The sequence below is a fragment of the Paroedura picta genome, chromosome 3 (genome assembly GCF_049243985.1).
Source record: "Paroedura picta isolate Pp20150507F chromosome 3, Ppicta_v3.0, whole genome shotgun sequence".
NCBI lineage: Eukaryota > Metazoa > Chordata > Lepidosauria > Squamata > Gekkonidae > Paroedura > Paroedura picta.
This window is the reverse complement of record NC_135371.1, coordinates 130,428,105-130,450,181: the sequence shown is the minus strand read 5'-3', so window position 1 is coordinate 130,450,181 and position 22,077 is coordinate 130,428,105. Positions and strand designations below refer to the sequence as shown.

At 45.5% G+C, this 22,077-nt stretch overlaps 1 protein-coding gene across 3 annotated transcripts in view; it reads right to left on the bottom strand.

The window, feature by feature from the left end:
- The window catches only part of RECQL5 (RecQ like helicase 5), a 63,758-nt gene that overhangs the window by 2,204 nt on the left and 39,477 nt on the right, over positions 1–22,077 (bottom strand). For 2 of the 3 annotated variants that reach the window (XM_077327795.1, XM_077327796.1), the window contains 11 exons: positions 14,807–15,025; positions 12,251–12,347; positions 11,864–11,900; positions 10,316–10,374; positions 9,962–10,035; positions 7,259–7,352; positions 5,324–5,464; positions 3,995–4,641; positions 2,818–2,896; positions 1,551–1,802; positions 321–393 (listed from right to left, as the gene is read on the bottom strand). In XM_077327795.1, coding sequence (XP_077183910.1) covers positions 321–393; positions 1,551–1,802; positions 2,818–2,896; positions 3,995–4,641; positions 5,324–5,464; positions 7,259–7,352; positions 9,962–10,035; positions 10,316–10,374; positions 11,864–11,900; positions 12,251–12,347; positions 14,807–15,025 — 1,772 coding nt within the window. Of the gene's footprint in view, positions 1–320; positions 394–1,550; positions 1,803–2,817; positions 2,897–3,994; positions 4,642–5,323; positions 5,465–7,258; positions 7,353–9,961; positions 10,036–10,315; positions 10,375–11,863; positions 11,901–12,250; positions 12,348–14,806; positions 15,026–18,924; positions 19,085–22,077 lie in introns of those variants that run through there. The other variant, XM_077327797.1, reaches the window with a different exon arrangement.

The window sequence follows — 22,077 nt, the reverse complement described above, 5'->3', positions numbered from 1 at the left end:
TTTGGAGTTTTGGTGACGTAAACATGGTAAGTACTAAGTATAAAAGGGTCTATATACTGGATAACTTCATGAGTAATAGTAACCATGGCGCAGAAGGGGGAGGCAAGCAGAAGCAGACAGTTGACTGCAAACAGCTCTGCACACACATCCCCTCTGACTTCTCAGCCTTTTAAGCACCTTCCTCAAACACAAGTGCTAAAATACTCCAAAAGGGAAGGACCCCCAAGTCATGGGGTTTGGTCGTTGTCAACAGATTCTGCCCGAGGCAAGTTATTTCCATGCCACGTGGCACAACATGCACCCATCATTGGCCATCTCACCAGTCTTGCGGAGGGGACTCTTGTCTGCAGCCAGCAAATGAGAAAGGTGTCGGGCAAATCCCTTAAACAGATCCTGCCAGTCAGGGGGAGCAAAAAACAAAACGTGATGAATCAAGTTTTCCTAATGAAACTGTGATTTAGTGTTGTTGTTGTTTTTTACAGTTGCCATTCTCCAGGTGAGGCCTGAAGTCCTGCCAGAATAAGAACTGAATAGTTTGGAGATCAGTTCCCCTGGAGGAAAATGGCAGCTTTACAGGGCAAATTCTACAGCATCGCATCCCTGCTGAACTCCCTCCCCTCCTCAAACTCTGCCCTCTCCAGGCTCCACTCCCAAATCCTCGGGAATGTCCCAAGCCAGTGTTATCAACCCTAGTTTTTGTGCAGCACACAATCAACATTAGTATCTGTATGGTAGTAATGCCCAGGTGTAGCGGTGCAGAGCATACCCATCATGCATGCTAAGTAAATGGAATGTGCATTTGCCCTAACAAAAAAACCCCAGTTGAGCAGCAAAGAAATACATACACACAACTCTCAACTCTATTTGATCAGCTAGATGCCTCTAAAGCACAAAATGGACAGATAATGACTTATTCTTGTATTACTGCCCAGGTTAAGGAAAAGGAAAAGGAGAACCTTGTGGAACATGAAGAAACCCTGTGTCACTGTTTCAGATGCTTCTTATTGATAACTTATTCTTTTAATTGTAAGCTGCCTTAAGCAAGACTCTGCCGAGGCAGCACAGAAATCTCCTAAACAAATAAACAAGTCTAGGACCAGCAGCATGGCTGTAAAGGAAGGAAAATGGCAGTTGGCAGACTGTACTCCCTTTGCTTCCCTTATAAGTGCAATGACCTACAGATGGGGAAGAGTAGGCCAAAAAGCAATAGTATTGCATCATAAGGCCAGGTCAGAACCCAGATATTTCAAGCAGAGCTTTGTGCATCTTCCCTGCCAGGAACAGATAGAAGTCATTTGCAAATGGTGGAGAGGTTAAGTGTATGAATGAAAACCCTAAAGAGGAACGGATGACAAACTTGCATATTTCCTAAGTAATTTCAGAATGGATACAACACATTCATAGTTAATTTAGGCTCTTCGGAGTACAGAAATGGAGACGTGTTTTTTGCTTTTCCAGCCCTGCTGTGCAGGAGTTGCAAGACCATTTTTTCCCATGCTTCCATTTTGATTTAATACAAGAGGAAAAACATAACACGGCTCAAGACCCACCTTGGAAGCAAATTTGCCGCCTTTGTAGAAAGGGGTTAAGTATTTGACAACAATGTCTGCTGTCTCCTTAAGGGACAATGCCTTCATAGATGGTTGAATGATTTTACTGGTTCCTTCTTTATCAGTTTGTGACAAGTTTGGGTCGAAAGTGACCTTCTTTTTGATTGGGCCACCAACTTTCCCCTCTGACTGCAACAAGATGGAAGAGGTCGTCATCATCCGGAGCCTCTTTTCAGCAGAGTTTTCCATGTCCTTGAAAAAGAGCAACAGAGAATCAAGTGCAAAGCCATTAGGGTGGGAAACAGTTACCCTGAATCTTATGCTGGCAAAGATTAAAGCACAATGGGTTGGATCCCAGCACTTTTTCTCCATTAGTTTTCTCTCCTCCCACCCCCAGCTTGGGAGGGAGAAGGACAGGGTTGCAGCAGCTTCTCCCTTGTGCACTGCCTAGGGTGGGGGCAAGTGTGGCTGGAGGGAGGAGGATCCGAGCTGGGTTGGGCTCCGGCAGCTACAGGAAGTGACCGCAGCACTTTCCTTCATTAGTGAAAAGTTCCTCCTTTAGCAGAATCTGTTCCAGTATAAAGTGGAATTTATGTGCCTGTCACGAGCACACTCACAACCTGCTATCTACAGGTACAATAACTGCAGGACTCACCTGAGGGATTCTTAAGACTAAAGTGCCCATTTGCAGAAACAGATTAAGGCGGCCAGATGGATTTCTCAGGAACTATGCTCAGCAAAGAACGTTCCAGAGTTACTTACTGCTGTGAGCCAATACTTCTCAAGTCATCATGAAGGTCCCATGCCGCCCCACAGCCAGCTTCTGCTGTGTGTGTGTGTGGGGGGGCGCCCAACCAGAGAACTGCCCCAACCAACACACGACGCCCACTAGCGCCCGCTGTATTTAAACTACAGCGGGCTTAGTTCCTAGTTTATGAATAAATTAACTACTCCCAGTTCCAGTACTGATTCTTGTGGGATCCCATTGTGTACTTCCTTTCATTGCAAAAACTATCCATTCATTGCTACTCTCTGCTTCCTGTCATTTAACAGGAGGTTTTAATCCAAAAGAGAACCTGTCCTCTTATCCCACGACTGCTAAGTTTACTCAGGGAGTCTTCTTCTACACCCATATTTCAGGCACTTGTAAGAATCCTGCAACTGAGCTATTCTGCTGCCAACCCTTGCCAAAAGCATCTATTCTACTGCTGAAGCATGCGTGATGGAAACAGAAATAAAATGGGGGATTAAAAAAAAGACACGCTACCTCAGCTGATCCTGGCCTCTTTCCATTACAGTTCCCACAGCCGTTAGCCATTTCCTCTTCAAGCAAATGCTTTGCACCGCTGGGGAGAGGAATAAATACATCTTTTGAATGAAGATGGCTACATTCCAAGACATTAATTTCCAAGTACAATAGTGAACATAATACATGTTCACACAGCACAGCTTCAGGAACTCCGGCCACTTGCCTGCACTGCAGCTGGGGTCAGTTGCCTCCCAGCTATTTAGGCTGAGGCCTAAACAAGACAGCCTTGCTGGAGCAACCCATCCACAAGGCACAAGCCCCACGTCCCATGCTCCAGCGCCAAGCCCTAGCTCCCATCTCCCACTCAGGCCTTCAGCTTCCTGACACAAGTTCCACACTGCAAGCCCCAAGGATCGCCAGACCCAGACTCGAGGGTAATGTACTACCTTCAGGGCCCTGGTGCAGATAGTAGGACAACCTGAGTGGCGGTAGACTCCGCGTCACGGCGGAGCCTCATGATCAGTATCAACATTGGCCCTAGAGGTGGTTTAGTTGCTAGGGATTCAGATTGTATGAAGGTGGTGCTGGGGATCAACTTCAGTGTTAACAAAACCTGCCCTGACTGGAGGAGATGGAGGCAGGAGTGTCTCTTGCAACTGGCCCGCCTCATTAATTTCAGGCACTGCTTTCAGGCACTGGCATTAAGGGAGGAAGCAGCAGTCACAGCCATCTACCGATGGGAGTTTCCCCCTGCAATTCTGGAACTTTTTAAAGAGAGAGGGGCAGATCCCGGAGGTATTTTTCATGGCTTTCTTGTAGTTCTGGAAGTTTCTGAGATTGGCTTCCTGGGCAGGTGCAAAACCTGTTAGGTGTGATCAATGAGACCACAAAGGAGTTACTGGGTGCTAGGGCTCGGTGGTTACCTATTATTCCTTTTCGTCAACACTTCAGACATTGCTAGAAAGAAGAGTTTTCAACTGGGATCATCTAATTTCTCTTTTAGAGATCTTCAAATCCCTCAGAAGTAAGACTAAGCTCTTCGGTCTCTGCTCCAAATAATGTATGCCATTTGCCCAACCGTTTTAGAACTCTGCTTTTTTATAGTTTCATAGTTTCTGATCTCAAATGTACCGATATAAATTACTAGAGATTTGGGCGGGGGGAGAAGGGAAGAATTTAACCAATGAAGCCTCACCATGGTTTTCCAAGGGGTGATTCCAGGCATGAAGATTCTGTTCCTGAGTTGTGAGTTCTTATTGCTGGACTGTCTCCTGTTTCCCCAAACTCCTGCTTTTCTAAGTAGGATGCATCAGCTATTTCTTCTTTGGAGACCATTTCCATTTCTGGACAGCCTTTCTCCTCACACAGTCCTTCGGAAGAAAATGGCAGTAGTTCACCGAGATAACAGTTTTCCTCCTCTTCGGCTAAATCAAGTACTGGGTCCAAGGCCTTAGAGCCTGTTTTGCAGCTAGAGAAGAATTTGGAAATGTTCTGAGATTCCTTCCTAGCTGCTTCTGCCAACAGCAGCTGCTTCTTAGTGAGTTTGCTCTTCTTGGTAGGGCTAATTCCCAAGGAGGCCGTAGGATTGGAAGTGCTTTGCTGCCCCTCCTCAAGAATTTCACCAGCATTTCTGATTTCTTTGGATACTTTCACTTTCTTCTCAGATGTTCCAATAATGCCCCAAGTCTCAGGGCTATGATGGCCATCTCCCTTCCACATTGGAATCATTTCCTCTTTGTCAGGCTTAACTTTATCCTCCTCCTTGGCCGCCAACACTTCTGGAGCTGACTGGAACACATCTGAAGACTTTCGAAATCCAATTCCCACCCTCTTAGGTTTGAACTGCAGTAAAAAGAGACGGGAGATGACTGACAGTAGAATCTTCAGGACTCTTTCCTGGGAGTAAGCCCTACTGAACAGGCAAGATTCTGAGCAGAGTATGGGATTGAACCGATGAACTCAGTGGGGCTTAATTCCAGGAATCTTAGGACTCAAGATGACCACTTAGAAAACCATAAGTCAAGATCTAATCCATCCGTAACCTACAGGTGCCTTATACTGAAAGCCTCCAGACTTTGTGGAAAGCACTAACAGACATTGGTAGCAGAAGCATGAAGTGGGACAGGGAGAAGAAAGATTGCTGGAAACCCCCATTAGAGAGAACTACAGAAATGAAACTCCCTAGGCTGTTGGAAGACCATCTTCATTATAACATTTCTATCACTACTTAAGGAGCTGAACATGAAACTCAAATATTTTTGGCCACCTCATGAGAAGGAAGGACTCCCTGAAGAAGAGCCTAATGCTGGGAGCGATTGAGGGCAAAAGAAGAAGGGGACAACAGAGGTGGCTGGATGGAGTCACTGAAGCAGTAGGTGCAAACTTAAATGGACTCCGGGGAATGGTAGAGGACAGGAAGGCCTGGAGGATCATTGTCCATGGGGTCGCGATGGGTCGGACACGACTTCACATCTAACAACAACAACAACAATTTAAGGAGCAGACAGTGCCTATCTGTACGTACCGTGTTAATCTTGGATGGTATATGGAAGTCATCATCAGCTGCCGTGGTTGGTTCAGCTTTTATTCTGGGACAGCCGCTGTTTTCCAAGGCAAGTGCAGAATACAGCTCTCCATCTTTGGAAGCTTTGTTTATTTCTGCCACCTTGGGCAGAAAGCAGGGAAATTGGTCCTGAATCCTCCCAGTTGCCACAAACAGCAGTTCCATGTACGGAAGCATCAACAAATTCTGCTCTTTTCATCCCACCTTTATACAGCCTAGCTTTGATTTACTCTTTTCCTTCTTAATAAGAGAAAGATTAAGAAGATACATCACAACATTAACTGAACTTCTAAAAAGAAAACAAGGAAATAAATCGAGACCTTGTTTTTACAAGAAGATAATACTGTAGTACATGAAAGGACATTATTTTATTTATTATATTTAAGACATTATCATGAAAATATTCAAAAAAATTAACAACCCCATCTCTCCACACATTTATTAGCCTGTCAGTTTGACTTCTTCTATATGTGGAGTCACAGCAAGACGGCTGATTATCAAATCTTCCCTGTTCAGCTTTCCCCATAGTCAGCAGAATGGAGCTCCCACAGATTATGGCATGAGAATGTGGGTAAAGCAAACCCTTTTTCCCATTTCAATTTGCCCACTCCAAGGGTCGCTCTGAAGCTGGGGACTTGTGGGGGAGGGGAGGGGCGGGCAGGGGAGGCTTCGGTGCGGCCCTTGGAGCAGCCTCCGAGGCCCGCACCGAAGCCAGGGACTCGCACGGCCTGGCAGGCGGGGGAGCCTTCGGCGGTGGGCGGGGAGGGGCTGCCCTGGCCCCTTCAAAGCCTGTCCTTGTGGATAGGCTTTGAAGCCTAGTTTATTATAATACTATAATGCATATGACAAAGGAAAAGGACTGAAGAAGTAGGTGAGCACCTTAATATTATGCCCCACGCAGAGTACTTCATGCCCCAGCTCTGTGGGAACAACTAAGCTGGTGATCCCTGGCCTGCTCGAAGTGCACCTGGCCTTGACCAGGGCCAGGGCCTTTTCAGTCCTGGCCCTTACCTGGTAGAATGAGCTTTTGGAACAGCTGAGAGCTGTTGGAACTAATACAGTTCTGCAGGACCTGCAAGACAGAGCTCTTTCCACCAGGGCATTTGGTTGAGGCCAGGGCAAAGAAAATGATCTTGGGATCCCTCCCCTAGAGAGACATCTTAAACATCTATACATTTTTGGTTATCTTCCTCAAGGTCTGGTAGGAGGGGGACTGCTGGGTGGGTTTTTTTTTATATCTATCTCTCCATCTCTCCATCTCTCATCCATCCATCCATCCATCCATCCATCCATCCATCCTTCTGGATTTCTATGCCGCCCATGCCTTGCAGCTCTGGGCAGTATAGGGGCTAATTTGTTGCTGCTGCCTCTATTTAGTTACTTATAAGGTTTTATTAAAGGTAAAGGTATCCCCTGTGCAAGCACCGAGTCATGTCTGACCCTTGGGGTGACGCCCTCCAGCGTTTTCATGGCAGACTCAATACGGGGTGGTTTGTCAGTGCCTTCCCCAGTCATTACCGTTTACCCCCCAGCAAGCTGGGTACTCATTTCACCAACCTCGGAAGGATGGAAGGCTGAGTCAACCTTGAGCCGGCTGCTGGGATTGAACTCCCAGCCTCATGGGCAAAGCTTTCAGACAGCTGCCTTACCACTCTGCGCCACAAGAGGCTCTTAAGGTTTTATTACATTTAATGTATTTATAGTTTTATGGTTTTTATTACTGTTAACCACCATGAGCTGACTAGTCCGGGAGTGGTGGTAAATAAATAAGTAAAAATAAATAAATATTAGACACACATAGGAGAAACATCAACTGCTGATTTAAAAATCAAAACACTGTATGAACCACTCAAGTTTACTCTGTTCCTTGGCATCAACAGGCGTTTAATTTCTTACCTTCTTGAGAACAGCTGCCTTGTATAAATTTGCTGTCTTACTGATCTGGAAAGCCTCATACTCCATTTCCACAACACATGTTAGAGGATCTGATCTGAAACATGCCCACAGTTTCATCAATTATGTCAGGATGTATTTCTCCATTAGCAAGAGAAATACTTAACTCTCTAATTTTAAGGGATTTTTCCTGAAAAATCCTGGATCCCAATACTAGTGCAGTGTTTTCAATTAGGATTTTAAGGAAAATCTGAATATTTTTGAGTGCAATAGACCCGAGAAGAAGTAAAAAACAAGGGGGGAGGGGGCTTACACACCAGAAGCTATACCTGCAGGGAGCAGTCTGCAGGTACAGCTGATCCTAGGCTGTCTTCTCACACAGCCTGATTTAAACCCGGCTACAAGAGAAGTCAACCCCAAGCCAATGCAGAGAGGAACTCTCAGCTTCCGCTACACAATCCTTGGCTGACTTTCAGAATAGAGCTACAGGAGAAGCCATCCCCAGCAAAGGCATGGATCTCTCCACTCCCACCATCCCAGCTGATCCTGGACTAACTTTAAACCAGGCTGAAGGAGAAGTCAGCCAGCCTCAAGTCGAGTCCACAGGGCCTGTCTTCTGCAGCCTGTTTAAAGGGACTGCAGGAGCCCAATGAATCACTGAGAGGTGGGAACAATCTGTACCTGCCTCTTCCTGTTAACTGGTGATTCCTGAATATATCTGGGATATTCTTGACATTTTTGTTGTTGTTGTTTAGTTCTTCCCAGAAAACCTGGATACATTTGGGATGCCAAAATATAAGGTAATCTTTCCCTCTACTTTCAAGTCAAGTAGATCAAAATACACACCTCTATTGTACAACATACTACTTCCCTCTAATGGAAATAAAAGAGAATTGCAACCTGTGAAAATCCCCCCCTCCAAAAAAAAAAAAGGTGTCAGCCTATGGCAAGCCTTTAAGGGATAATTATTACATATCTCCTTAATATTCATTATTTACATTCTTGCACATAGTGCATGAAACAAGAATGAGAGTTTATTTGAGTTCCAAAAAGCAGGACTTGGTTTAAGGAATGTAAACAGAATGGTGGTTTAAGATGTGTGTGGATGTAAAGGGTTTTAAATAGAATCAGAGTCCAGTAGCACGATTAAGACCAACAAAGATTTATTCAGGGCGTGAGCTTTCGAGTGCAAGCACCCTTCGTCAGACTAAGAACTCCTTACATCAGTGGTCCCCAACTTTTCTGAGGTTGGGGACTGGCAGGGCATCGGGCCGTGCCTGCGCAGACCGCGCCCGCGGGCCGTGCCCGCGCATCGGGCCGTGCCCGCGGGTCGCGCATGCACGATGCGCGGCCCCGCCCCGATTCCCTCTCCCCGCCCTCCCACAGTAAGAAGCTTCCCGGGCCGCAAGCTTGCGGCCTGGGAAGTTTTTTATTGCGGGGGGGGGCGGGGGGGGAGCCGCGGCCCAGCACCATGGCCTTTGCGGCCCGGCCCGCAGGTTGGGGACCACTGCCTTACATGACCGTGGGAATTTATTATTATTATTATTATTATTATTATTATTATTATTATTATTATTATTATTATTATTATTATTATTATTATATTTATTTCCCACATCTCCCGACAGGCTCGAGGCGGGTCACAACAACTAACCCCATTAAAAATATATGGCAAAAATTAATTCTGTTACATTGGTAAACTGTGTCGCACATCCAAATACAGCCAATGATAATTCTTTGCCAAAACAGCCAATCAATCCCCTTGAAATTCAGTTGTTATTCACATGAACATGGGAGAAATAAAATTGTCTGTGAAAGTGATCAAAGGCTATCACATCACCATATGTTGCTCGCCCCATATGTTCCCATACCAGTGTGAAACATTCTTACAAGGTAATAGTCGGTAACTATGTTATCCCAAGGCCAGGGAGTAAACCCAACATACCATAACATTATCATTACTTTACAGTCACATTATCACAGTATCACAAATAAAATAAGTTGTGAAGAATATAGATACACAAGTTGAACAAGGTTAGCACGAATAGTGAGATAAAAAACCTTTGTCCCTGTTGAGTCCTGGGTACGTTGTAGTATTGAGTGTTGTAATAACTTGCTGATAATTTTTGCTATATATTCCCACGGTCATGTAAGGAGTTCTTAGTCTGACGAAGGGTGCTTGCACTCGAAAGCTCACACCCTGAATAAATCTTTGTTGGTCTTAAAGGTGCTACTGGACTCTGATTCTTTTGTGCTACTTCAGACCAACATGGCTACCCATTTGAATCTAAGGGTTTTAAATGTTAATGTCAGCACCTTGAACTAGGCCCTAAGGTATAGTAGCAGGCATTGCAACTGATAGAACTCAGCTTAAACAGATTCACATCTCCCATCATCTACAAGAATACGATCCTGTTGCATTCTGAACTAGTGAAAGCTTTTGAGGTATCTTCATGGGCAGTTCCATGTATAGCATATATTATTAGCTTAGTCTCTGGTGGGTGACAAAAGTATGGATGAACTTTCTAAGACCTTCCGCTCCCCAGGAAGGAGCGGAGTCTATGTGGCGGCTGATAAAAATTATTTTCTGTTACTGCAGCCACAAGCTTATGAAAAACAGGAGGTGGCCAAACAAAAGTCCATGATGTTGATTTGTGCCAGTGAAATACTCATTATAAGCAATATCACCCCCTTTTAATTTCCTACCTGCTTTCTGTTAGTTGGGCTTGCATATTTCTGTTCAGTGCTTCTTCTAACATCTTCAAGCAGTGTTCTCTAGCCTAAAATCGAAAGAGAAGAAGTAAAAGGTGATTCCAGGCTGTATTTATTAAACAAGTAGTAAAGGACCATTTCCACATGCAGTGCTTAAGCAATTTCTAGCATTCTGCCCACATCAGCACTAGTAACCAGCATGGTGACCATGCTTACCCCCCATTTAAAAAATAACTTGTTCCATTGGTTTGCTGATTTCTCCCTTTGAACACTATGATACAATTAGCTGGCGGCAGAAAAAAAGGACTTCCCCAAAGCTTGTTCTTCCACATGCATAGCCTTTCTTACCTTCACTGTGATTCTGGCTATTTTCCTGCTGGCTGCATCCTTCAAGGGACAATCCACATCTACCATGAAAGACACACAGAGGTATATAGAAAATATTTCTGGGAAGGGCATGGTGCACTACCACGTACTCCAGATGCGCAGTTTGATTTTGATTGTACAGGACACCAAGGCAGTAGGATTTTTTGCCATTTCCCTTTTAGGCATGAAAAGAATGAGTTGGGGTTGAAATACATTTGCCTAGGGTGCCAGCTGATTTTATACCTGGAAACCAGTGTTAGGTTTGGGGAAGCCTAATGTGCACCCTACTATTTACATGGAAAGATTCTACAATTTAGCATCTTATGGTCAGTAAAATCAAGGGCAGACAATTAGATTGTGAAAAATGAACAAATAGTGACTTTTGATTAAGTAAGCAACTTCAAAATAACATGAATACCATTAGAATTCAAATACAACTCCATAAAAGAGTGCGTTTACTAAAATATTCAAATGACAAGGTATATATAAGACAGAAATGAAGTCTAATTATTGTTACCAAAACCAAAATTATTATGAATATATATGCCCCCCTAATGTCCTGGAAACAGTCGCTTAAAAGATAAAAAATAGTTCACTATTAAGCCAATTCACTGGAGTTTAAAAAGAAACATTTGGAGACTCAAAATCCCAGGTATACATACTTAAAGGTAAAGGTAAAGGTATCCCCTGTGCAAGCACCGAGTCATGTCTGACCCTTGGGGTGACGCCCTCTAGCGTTTTCATGGCAGACTCAATACGGGGTGGTTTGCCAGTGCCTTCCCCAGTCATTACCGTTTACCCCCCAGCAAGCTGGGTACTCATTTTACCGACCTCGGAAGGATGGAAGGCTGAGTCAACCTTGAGCCGGCTGCTGGGATCGAACTCCCAGCCTCATGGGCAAAGCTTTCAGGCGGCTGCCTTACCACTCTGCGCCACAAGAGGCTCTTATAAGGATCACAAGGATGATTATAAGGATGATTATAAGGATGATACATACTTACATTCAGGCAAATCTTAGAAAGGACAAAAATATTAATTAAATCAGGTGAGTCATAGAATTAAAGTACTAACCCTTTCAGAGATCCTTTAGCATTTGGAAGAAAATAAGACATTAAGGTGTAATAGCGTCGTATAATTGTATGATTAATGCTACTAAATATGCAAACTGATTGTAACCATTTTGGCTATAATAAGTTTTCATATGGAAAACTCAGTGCTGGCAAATCGCCCACCATTTTCCCCGTATCACAGGAATAATTGCAAGCAGACAATCATCTACCACCAATTTTTAATAAAACTGGATTTAAACCATTACACTTGCGACTGATAAGTTCAGGTAAAAAAAACAAAACAAGAACAAAACCCTGGAATCTTTCAGTTTTCAGAGGCGAGTTATGCTGGCTATTTTTGTGATGAAAACAGCACAATCAGGATATATTTTATGATGGCAACTTTACCTAACTAAGATTCCTCAAAAGGAATCAGTTCTATAAACTTTCATCAAAATCTATGAAATAATGCAGAAATTACCTGGGGGAACAAAATGGTCATTTTCAGTTTCTTTACCCTGAAAGAAAATAAAACAAAGAAATATCACCAGCAACCTGAAAGACTGCCTAATCATGAACTTGCCCTACTGTTATGGTCACCATCAGGTGCCCTGTCTTGAGTGCCTCCCATCTTTGGAGATTAGGTGGATGGCAAAGTGGGAGAGGAAATTGTGTGTGTGTGTGTGTGTGTGTGTGTGTGTCAAATCATGCTACAGAGAAAGGAAAGAACAAGGCCCAGGCTCAACAAGACATAAGTTGTTTTACAAGTTCTAGTATGGACCTGATAGCTTTTCTGCTAGAGACAGAGGCCATACTAAAAGAAAGAGTATGAATGTTGGAGAACGAAGGTGATGAGCTATCAACTAACCTTGCGCAGCTTCATCTGTTGCTTATAAAAGTTATTCCATTCCTTTTTCCGATTCTCCTCATTGGCTTCATCCACACTACTACTGTCTTCATCATACCTGAGTAACGACCCACAAAGAATTAGCAACTGAATAGAAATGTGATTGGACATCACTTGAAAGACTGCTTAATTCCTTCTGAACTCACCTTGGATGTAAGCCTGAAATCTCAAATTCCCACAAACAGCAGAAGTGTAGCCACTGCATCACCAGACCTCTGAGGATTGTGGGTTCATGTTACTAGCTCATAGTTAACCTTTCTTTCAAAGTAAGGTTGACACATTTCCAGAGGCAGCTTTCAAGAACTCACCAATTAGAAATTAATTTCTTCATTTATCCCTGTTGCCAAGACCAATTAGCTACATATGCGAAGGCCAATCATGTCAGCACCAAAAGCATGCAAGTTGGATATGAACAGTTATTTTTAAGGTCACTTACTCATAATTAATCAAAACAAAAATTCACTATGCATAAGGAGAGCAGATTTATGGGGGGAAATGCATCACTGAGAAATAAAGTTTAAACACCTGGAATTAAATGACTGCTCTGTTTTAAATATAAGAATTAGGGAAACTAACAGGACGCAATAAACAAAGTGTTAAACAATACAAAACTAATAGTTCAGGATATTAACAAAAAAGTTTATTTCTGCAGTTGTCTTGGGGCAGTGTACACCAATAATCATTCAATAATTAATAGCTGTAAAATTATAAAATTGTTTAAAACCAGCATTATGTACCAGCATTAAAAATGGACTACAATCTTTCCATATGAGCCTCTTGTGGCGCAGAGTGGTAAGGCAGCAGACATGCAGTCTGAAAGCTCTGCCCATGAGGCTGGGAGTTCGATCCCAGCAGCCGGCTCAAGGTTGACTCAGCCTTCCATCCTTCCGAGGTCGGTAAAATGAGTACCCAGCTTGCTGGGGGGTAAACGGTGATGACTGGGGAAGGCACTGGCAAACCACCCCGTATTGAGTCTGCCAAGAAAACGCTAGAGGGCGTCACCCCAAGGGTCAGACATGACTCGGTGCTTGCACAGGGGATACCTTTACCTTTACTATCTTTCCATTCCAGTTAATTAGCCCCTAATGGAGGGGAGAGACCCACCTAGATGGATCGGGATGTACTGCAGAAATCTGCAGTACAAGGCCCTCATCTCTTCTGGAAGTTCATTCCATGAAGCTAGAGCCAGAGCCAAAAAGACCCAGGCTCAGGTCAAGGCCAAGTGCACCTCTTTAGGGCTGGGGAATATCAACTTCTTGGCATTTGCTGACCAGCACACTCTTTGGGGAACGTACCCAGGTATCCTTAGATACATCGGGCCTGAATTGCATATGCCCTTAAAAGTTAAGACCAGCAATTGAACTGGATTCAGAAATCCACTGGAACCCAGTACAGCTGCTGGAGAACTGTTCTTATGTGGGCCTTCCACAGCATTCAAGTGAGAACCCAGGCAGCTGTGTTCTGGACCTGCTGTAGCTTCCAGAGCAGGGACAAAGGCAGGCCTACATAGAGCAAGTTGCGGTAATCAAGTCTGGAGTTGATGGCCCCAATGGATCACTGTAGCCAAGTGTTCCAGAGCCAGATAGGCCATTAGAAGCTTGGCCTGGTTAAGGTAGAAGAATGACAGCTGTGCTACCCTAGAGACCTGTGCCTCCATACATAGGGAGCAAATGACACTCTTAGGTTCCTGGCCATTTGTGAAGCTGGAAGCTGCACTCTGTCCAGACTGGGAAGGTGCCCTTCCTGGTCTGGTCCTATTAGGTCACATACTAATATAGAAACTAAGCTGAGAACCAGTAGGGTTAAACACTTCCAGACGTCTCTGTTTTCACGAACCTATGCTTCAATTTTCCACTGAAGTTTTTTGTTGCGGTGTGTTAGTTTTTTTCTGTTTGGCAACTAACAAAAAGCCTCATAATGCTGCACACATCTTTCGGGGAGTACTTACAGATCCTGAAGTAAGTAATGCAGGGGTAGTCAGCCTGTGGTCCTCCAGATGCTCATGGACTACAATTCCCATGAACCCCTGCCAGCATTTTCTGGCAGGGGCTCATGGGAATTGTAGTCCATGAACATCTGGAGGACCACAGGTTGACTACTCCTGAAGTAATGCACATCTGGGATACCTGCAGTTCTCAGTAAACAGCAATGCCCTACTCATTACACTTTGACCAGTTTCACATTTTTAACTCAAGAACTAAATTACTATCAATTATGGGAATGTGCTTTTGCTATACTTTGTGTCCCCCCCCCAATTCTTTTAACCCTATTCTCCATTGGTCCCTTGACCTCCAAATCTACTGACATCTGCAAAGCTAAACTTTATCTGTTGTTCTAGCTGATTTTGAACTTCAGAGGTGACCTTATTTATGGGAAAGGCATTCTGGATCTTTGTGCCTCAGTTTTAACCAAATATTTGTCAGAAACATTAGCTGTACACTTAGTGAGGGGACTGAAGAAGAAAACATTTTGCCAACTGGATTTGCTTCTGCCAGGGTCAGGTTACCAAACACCTACTTGCTGAAGCCACCGCAGCCTCTTCTTCCTCCTTCATATAACTCTGGGTCCGATGAGAAAGCAGAGGATCCAATGCGGGTCCCGTTCCAGCGATTGGTACATTGCTCCAGTGCTTCAAGATGCCTTTTCACAGCTGCTGGGTTCTTACAATAATCACAGCATTTGTTGCACTGTGGGATGGCATCCCCAAAGTATTTGGCTATGGCAGCATGACGACAGCTACAAGGCAAAAATAAAACCACGTTTGAGAGAAAGAGAGAGAACTAGCAGAGAGTCTTCTTTGTCTCTGCAAAGTCTCTGGGATCCTTTACACCCCAGGGAATCACTTGACAAACCAGACTACATGGCTGCCTACGACGAACACAAACACAGGCAATCACTTGCCACAACTTCCTGAGTTACAAAAAGAGCAGTAGGACCCGTGTATTATGGCGAAGAGATCTAAGTGCGCTATGCAGCTACAACTCTGCCAACTGCCAATCTCTAGCCACCCACTTGTCCTCAAGACTCAAAAGGTGACCAAGAGGACAGAAATCCTGAGAAGAGTATTAGCCATCCCTCAGCTCCATAAAGAAGGGATGTGACAGAAATAAGTTATCAGGCAATGAGAAAAGATTAGAACGAAAATGCTCCCTGCCATGAGAAACAAGCTTATTAACGAATCACAGACAAATTATTGCAGCCTAAGATGGAGGGTGGGAAAGCAAAACTGTTTGGTTGGATTTTATGACTTTCTTCTGTTTAGTGTTCCTTCAATGGGAAAAGATTTCCTTCACTACAGAGTGGCTTTTTATGATAAAGTCTCTCTCTGAAAAAGTTTTGTTGATAAGCCATAAGGTTCAGCCCATTGGTTCCAGATCCTACCATATTTACTTGAAAGGAACATGACCTTGAATATAACAATTACCCTAAAGAAAAGGAACCTATACCTGAAAGCAGATGACCTTGAATTTGACAACCCTCGAAAAAAGGGACAAGCCAGTCACAGGTACACCCCTTCAACACCTCTGTCTTCCCACTCTCACTTCCCCACACATTGCAAGGACCCAAGGGTTCTGTTGTCACAGCAACCATGCCTGCTTGCACTGCCTCAGTGCCTCTTTACTAGTCCAGTCAGCCTGGAGACAGAAAATACAAGAGTGTGCACTGCAACATGGTCCCATGGGTTGCTTCCAGCCCCCTCCCCAGCCTTTCCCTCCCTCCATACATTGCCTTTAGGGCAATCCCTCTTGCCTTTCTCTGCAGGTGAGGCAGAGTGGCTCTGAATTAGCAAAGGTGTGGGAGTAGCAACTCTTCTCAGTAGTTCCCACCAATCACACCATGGGGGCAGTTTTCCATAAATTTGAATTCAAGTGTAAGATTTAAGAGGAGCCCCCCGTTTTAAAGGCCCTCCACTAAAGTAAATGTATCTTCTTGAATTCAAGTAAATATGATAATACTTGCTCAATAGTTTCACAAACTGTGGGTCAGGACCCTAAAGCAAGTTGTAACACTCCCTGGCTGCAAGGCCAGGAAGGAAGAAGAGCAGGATTGGTCCACCTTTTCCCAGTGGGGAGCCCCAATGGCATCAGAGGGGAGAGGTATAGCAAGTTATGTTTGTCACCTCCTAAACCCACAGCAGTTCGTGGCCAGGTCTGAGACAAGTCAAGTCTGTGAATGGCAACTGCCGGTGCAGGAGCTCAGCTTACTTCCAGCGAGCAGCAGCACAGGGGGCATTATCTCACGGACCCATGGCATTGGCTGATGGCCTGAGCCAAGCACCAATGGTAATACTAGTTTCTCTCTCTCAGCCCAACCTACCTTACAAGGTTCATGTGGGATAAAACAATGCAAACCAACTATGAAAGAAAGAACATTAGGGTAAAAATATGATAGAATGATCAGTCCTGACCAGGGGTTGCTGAAGAAAACTCAACCAACCTATATCCTTCCTTCTCTCCAGTACAGGTCTTCTAGGGTAAGCCGAAGAAATTTCCTATCCACTTTATATATTTACTAGGGGCAAAGCCCATTGTCTCCAAGAATACAACGGGTGCTAGAGTTTGGCAGTGGGAAGAGGGAGGAGTTGTCCAGTATGTAAGGTCATGGGGCTGAATGTTGAGGCCTACTGCACAGGGTTGTTGTGCAGATGAAACAGGAGACAAAAGAGCCAGTTTGCTCTGCAGAATAACGCTGTGCAGTGGCCTCAAACCTGCAGAGAGTTGCAAAGAAGAAAGACACATGGCTTGGCTGTGTCTAACCCCTGACCAGAGCAGTATTTTAAGTGAAAAGGGGCTTTTCTGTGGCCTCCCTGTCAGCTAACTGTTTGGCAGAAGGGGAAATTCCCCCCCCCTCAAAAGGAAGCCCCTCAGGGCTCCCCTGCGTTGCTCTTGGAAAGGCCTCCCTCCCCTCAGTCAGGGCCTGTCAGAGGCTACTTTGCAGCAGGCCTGAAGCGGGGAGGGAGAGCACTCTGCAGCCTCCTGCCAGCTCTGTCAGTGTTCTGAGGCAATTTGCAGTTGGACATGACAATTAGGACAGGCTAGGGGTGAAAAGGGCTGGCACAGCCTGCCCAAGCCTCTGTTCTCATCCCCCTTGGCAGCCCTACTGACCTCCTCTCCCTTTGGTGGTCAGGAGCAGACTGGCAGCCAGACTAGGCTGGGTGAATGGAATTTTGGTCTGTCCTGGTGAGGGGCCAATAGGAAGGCACATCGCGTGCCCCCCCCCCCCATTAGCTGCTTGGCCCTGGATGGACACTTGGAGGGCCCAATCAGGAGCCGCTTCGTGGCTCCTGATTGGGCCCTCTGAGTTTCTATCCTGGACAGGGCCCACCCTAACTCCTCCCCAGGTGGCCTTACCCTTTCATTTAACCGCAGGAGCGGTTAAAGATTATTAAATGAACCTAGGGGGAGTGGCGGGAAATAAATCTAATAACAATAACAATAACAATTATTATTATTAATAATAATAATAATAATAATAATTTCCCGCCACTCCCTTGCGGCTCATGGCGGGTCACAGTGTCTTAAAACCCCATTTAAAACCCCATTAAAAGACATAAAAGCACTCCCAACATGGCGGAAAAAGATAAGTAAAAACCCAACTCCCACCCTCACTACTAGTGGGAAGGAGAAGGAGGTCCTGATGACGTGTGCTTTAAGACCCCAGGGGGGGGGTGGTAGATCTATCTTGCCAACCCTGGCCTCAACCATATACCTGGCAGAAGAGCTCCATTTTACATTCCCCGTGGAACGTTGAAAGATCCCGCAGGGCTCGCAGCTCTTCTCGGAGTTCATTCCACCAGGTCAAGACCAGGACCAAGAAGGTCCTGGTCCTGGTTGAGGCTAGGTGTGCTTCCCTGGGGTTGGGAGTGACCAGTAAATTTTCACCCGCAGGGCGCAAGGCCCTGCGGGGGGCATAGGGCGGTAGGCGGTCCCTCAGATATGTGGGTCCCAACCCGTGTAAGGCCTTAAAGGTTTAAACCAGAACCTTGAACCAGATCCGGACAGCAATTGGCAACCAATGCAGCTGCCTCAGCACCGGTTGGATGTGCCGGTGCCAGTGAGGACCCTAATAGCTGCATTTTGCACTAGCAGAAGTCTCCAGATCAAGTACAAGGGTAGGCCTGCATAGAGCGAGTTACAGAAATCTATTCTGGAGGTGAGTGTTGCATGGATCTCTGTGGCCAAGTGTTCGGGGGACAGGTAGGGCACTAGTAGTTGGGCTTGCAGAGATGGAAAAATGCCTGGCTAGCTACTCTCTTGACCTGCGTTGCCATAGTCAGGGAGGCGTCAATGGTCACACCCAAATTCCTGGCCTGGGACGCGATGGTAAGTTGCGTCCCTGCCAGGTGGGCAGGCGCGCTTCCTGACCCCGCCCCCTACCTCCTAGCCACAGGACCTCCGCCTTGGAGGGGTTGAGTTTCAGGTGACTCAGCTCAAACCATTCCGTCACTACTTCCAAACATGTCGAATGGTTCCGGGGGAGAGTCAGGGTGAACACTGCCTCCTGATTCATCATCTGTCCTGCAAAATCTTATTTGTTCAACAAGACAGTGGCAACCACTTCACCTATTATAGTTCTTATACGTACCCATGTGAAACACACTCTGCCACACTGGCTAGTGTCAGGGAGACTTCCAACCTGCCTCGGAATGGGATGGAGAGGAAGCTCTTTCCCTTTACTAGCTCACTTGCCCTTTCTCCTGGGGCACATATGCTCAACACATTGCATCCCACCTTGGTCTGGAAGCCTTCCTTTTATTCGACCCTGAGATAGATCTGGTCCTGGCACAATCTTCCCCTGGAATTGATAAAGGGTGGTGGTCAATTAACTGCTCCTAGGCTGCTAATCTTACATTTCCCTCCTCTTCTTCCTGTTGCTCATGTTGGGAAACTTTCCTTCCCTGCCTCTTAAGCTGGGCTCAACCTGCCTGCAGGCTCTTGGTCCCCCAGGTCCATATTGAGGGGCCCTTCCCCATCTCCCTTTCTGCTGCTGTGGCTGCTTCCAAGTAGTCTAGGGCCCATGCTGCTACTGCCATTGTTTCCCTGCCTGGGTGCTTCAAAGTAAGGTCTCTTGGGGCTCCTCCTCCATAGTGTCTCACTGGGCGAGGGGGAGTCAAGTCAGGACAACACAAAGGCCTAGACTTGGACAACACCTAAAATTTTAAGTATGCATGTAAAATATGGCTTGCATTCACATGTTGATAGACATAAGCACCGAACAATGAGCATGTATTCAGTAGTAAACTTGGGTTTGCTTAAAGGTATCCCCTGTGCAAAATTGACGTGTGGTATAAGAATTTGACGTGTGGTGTAAGATAAGAGTGCCACTTTATTTTTCTAAAGTTTCTATATTACTGAATTCAATCCTGAACACTTGGCTCACCTAATATTTGGCAAGAAGCCTCATGGGCAGAGATAGTCCGGGGCCTATCCAACCTGTCTGGTCTCGGCTTCTGGTCCCAGGAGCCAATCAGGAGATGCACAGTTTGCTGTGTGCCTCCTGACTGCCCCCCCCCCCCAAAACCTGGCAATGCCACTTACCACCATTTGGCAGCTGGGTATCCCCATGCCGAGCAAGGCCTTTACCTTCCCGCTGCGGAGACGGTGACAAGGTTTTAGGGGTGGAAGGGAGGCAGCAGCCACTCCCCCCTGGAATGGACACCATGTCTTCCCAACCCCTAAAGCCCCACCACTGCCTCCATGGCGCACGGCAGGGCTCTGGGGGTTGGCAGGGAGTGAAGGGGGAATGGACACCGCCTCTCCCTGACCCCTAAAGCACCACTACTGACTCTGTGGTGCACATCGGGCTCTGGGGGCTGGCAGGGAGGGAGGGGGGAATGGCTGCTGCCTCCCCACAACCCCTAAATCCCCGCTGCCACCTCCACAGCGCACGCCGGGGCTCTGGGGCATCCTGAGGAGGGAGGGGGGAAGGGCTGTTTACACACACCCACATGCTATTTAAAAATACAACAGGCTTTAATTCTAGTTAATTGTGATTTAGGAATAATCTGATCGCAGAGTTTTATAACCATAAAATGTTTGGTTGCAGCCTCCTCTAGTGGCTTTTATGATGTGTTATAATAATAATACTCAAAACTACCAAGAGCATTTAAAGAAATACACATAAATATCTTCGCTTAGGATTCACACAGTCCTTTTCCCCTTTATATGAGTAGTCTATATAATAGTGTTGAGAATACCTTTGCCAGGCAGATATCTTGGCATGTTGCTTTCACTTGGAACCAAGCTTGCTTGGAAACTTTGCGCAGCTTACTCTGGTGCACGTTTGCCACAATCAGGGATTTAACTCTATGAAGACCTAGAACACCGGACTCAAGCTTTGTTCTGCTGCTTCAGACCAACATGGCTACCAACCTGAACCTATCTATAAAGCCCTGATATGCTGGTTCACAGCAGCCCTGGTGTTCAGTGACCCAAGTATGCAAGTAAAAGAGACTTGCCTTCTATCACCCAGGAGAGATACATAGACACTGCTCTCCCTCACCTTTTTGAGTAGTGATAAGCTAAGCAGCTCAACTGTTTGGAAAATGAGACAGAAGTTCTCAATGCCTATGGAATTATTATTATTAGGGCATTTACTTACCCGGCCAGGGAGCCTAGCTGCCACCTGCTACTATGTGCAACCTGCATGGGACAGCCTTCAGCTGCTGCCAGCACAGCCTCCTCCATCACTGTCATGGGCTCCTCCACCACCCTAGCTGGCTGCCCCACGACTGCCAGCTTCACGGCCTCTGCCATGGCCTTAGCGCCCAATAGTGTGGGCACGGCCAAGTTGGTGGAGGTGCGAAACTGGCAGCTGCAGTGCAGCCAGCTAAGGTGGTGGAGGACCCTGTGCAGATTTTTTGTTGGCATATGTTGGGGGACTGGGTTTTAATTTGTACTGGTTTTGAGTACTCTTTATTGGATTGTTTTTATGTAAATCACTTGACCACTTTTTGAGCTGCCTGGAACTCTTCAATAAAGAGCCAAGCACAAATGCTTTAAAATTGAGTTCTCCCTTGGTGCCTGAAAATTCCAAAACTAATTTTGACTGCCAAATGTGCAATTTTTCTGAATGTGATGTCTAAATATTCCCAGTACTTCAAATACTGATTGAACATTTTTCATATGTATGCAAGGGGTGGAGAATACTACCCACATAAACCAACTGATATGTGAAGAATCCCAGCATGGTGTTCCTATGGTATTCAAAAATAGTATGTAAAACATTGTGCACTATTTAGATTTTATTCAGGAGAGGAGTCAAACTTTCATAGACTTGATGGCTTAAAGTATGCAATGGGCAGAACAAGCATATCTCTGTGCCTTATGGGAAGGTATACCTCAGCTAAAGAGCTATGACAGAGCTGTTTACAGCGCAGGTCAGGCAAGCAAAAAGTGTGTTTAGAGCTTCAGTGGAGGGGGACACTGTGACAAAGATATCTTTATAATTCCAGCAAAAAAAAAAGAAAAAAAGCACTGACTCACATCACTCAGCTTAAAGAAAGCGCTCTTTTCACAACCAATGAAAGCCTACCGTGTTTAACTTTCCCTCCATGTCTTTCTCCACCAGTGATCTGGAAATGCCAAGGGTCTTTAGCACGTCAGTCTTTAGCTTTCAAGTCATATGGGAGACAATGTATCATTCCATTATGCTACTAAATATACAGCATTTAGGTTTTCGTTCAAAGCAACTAACAGAGAAGGATAAATCATGCTTACAGTGTGACTGAGGGAAAACTCCACATGCATATCTAAACCCATACTTTTAATGAAAAGCACCAGCTAGTG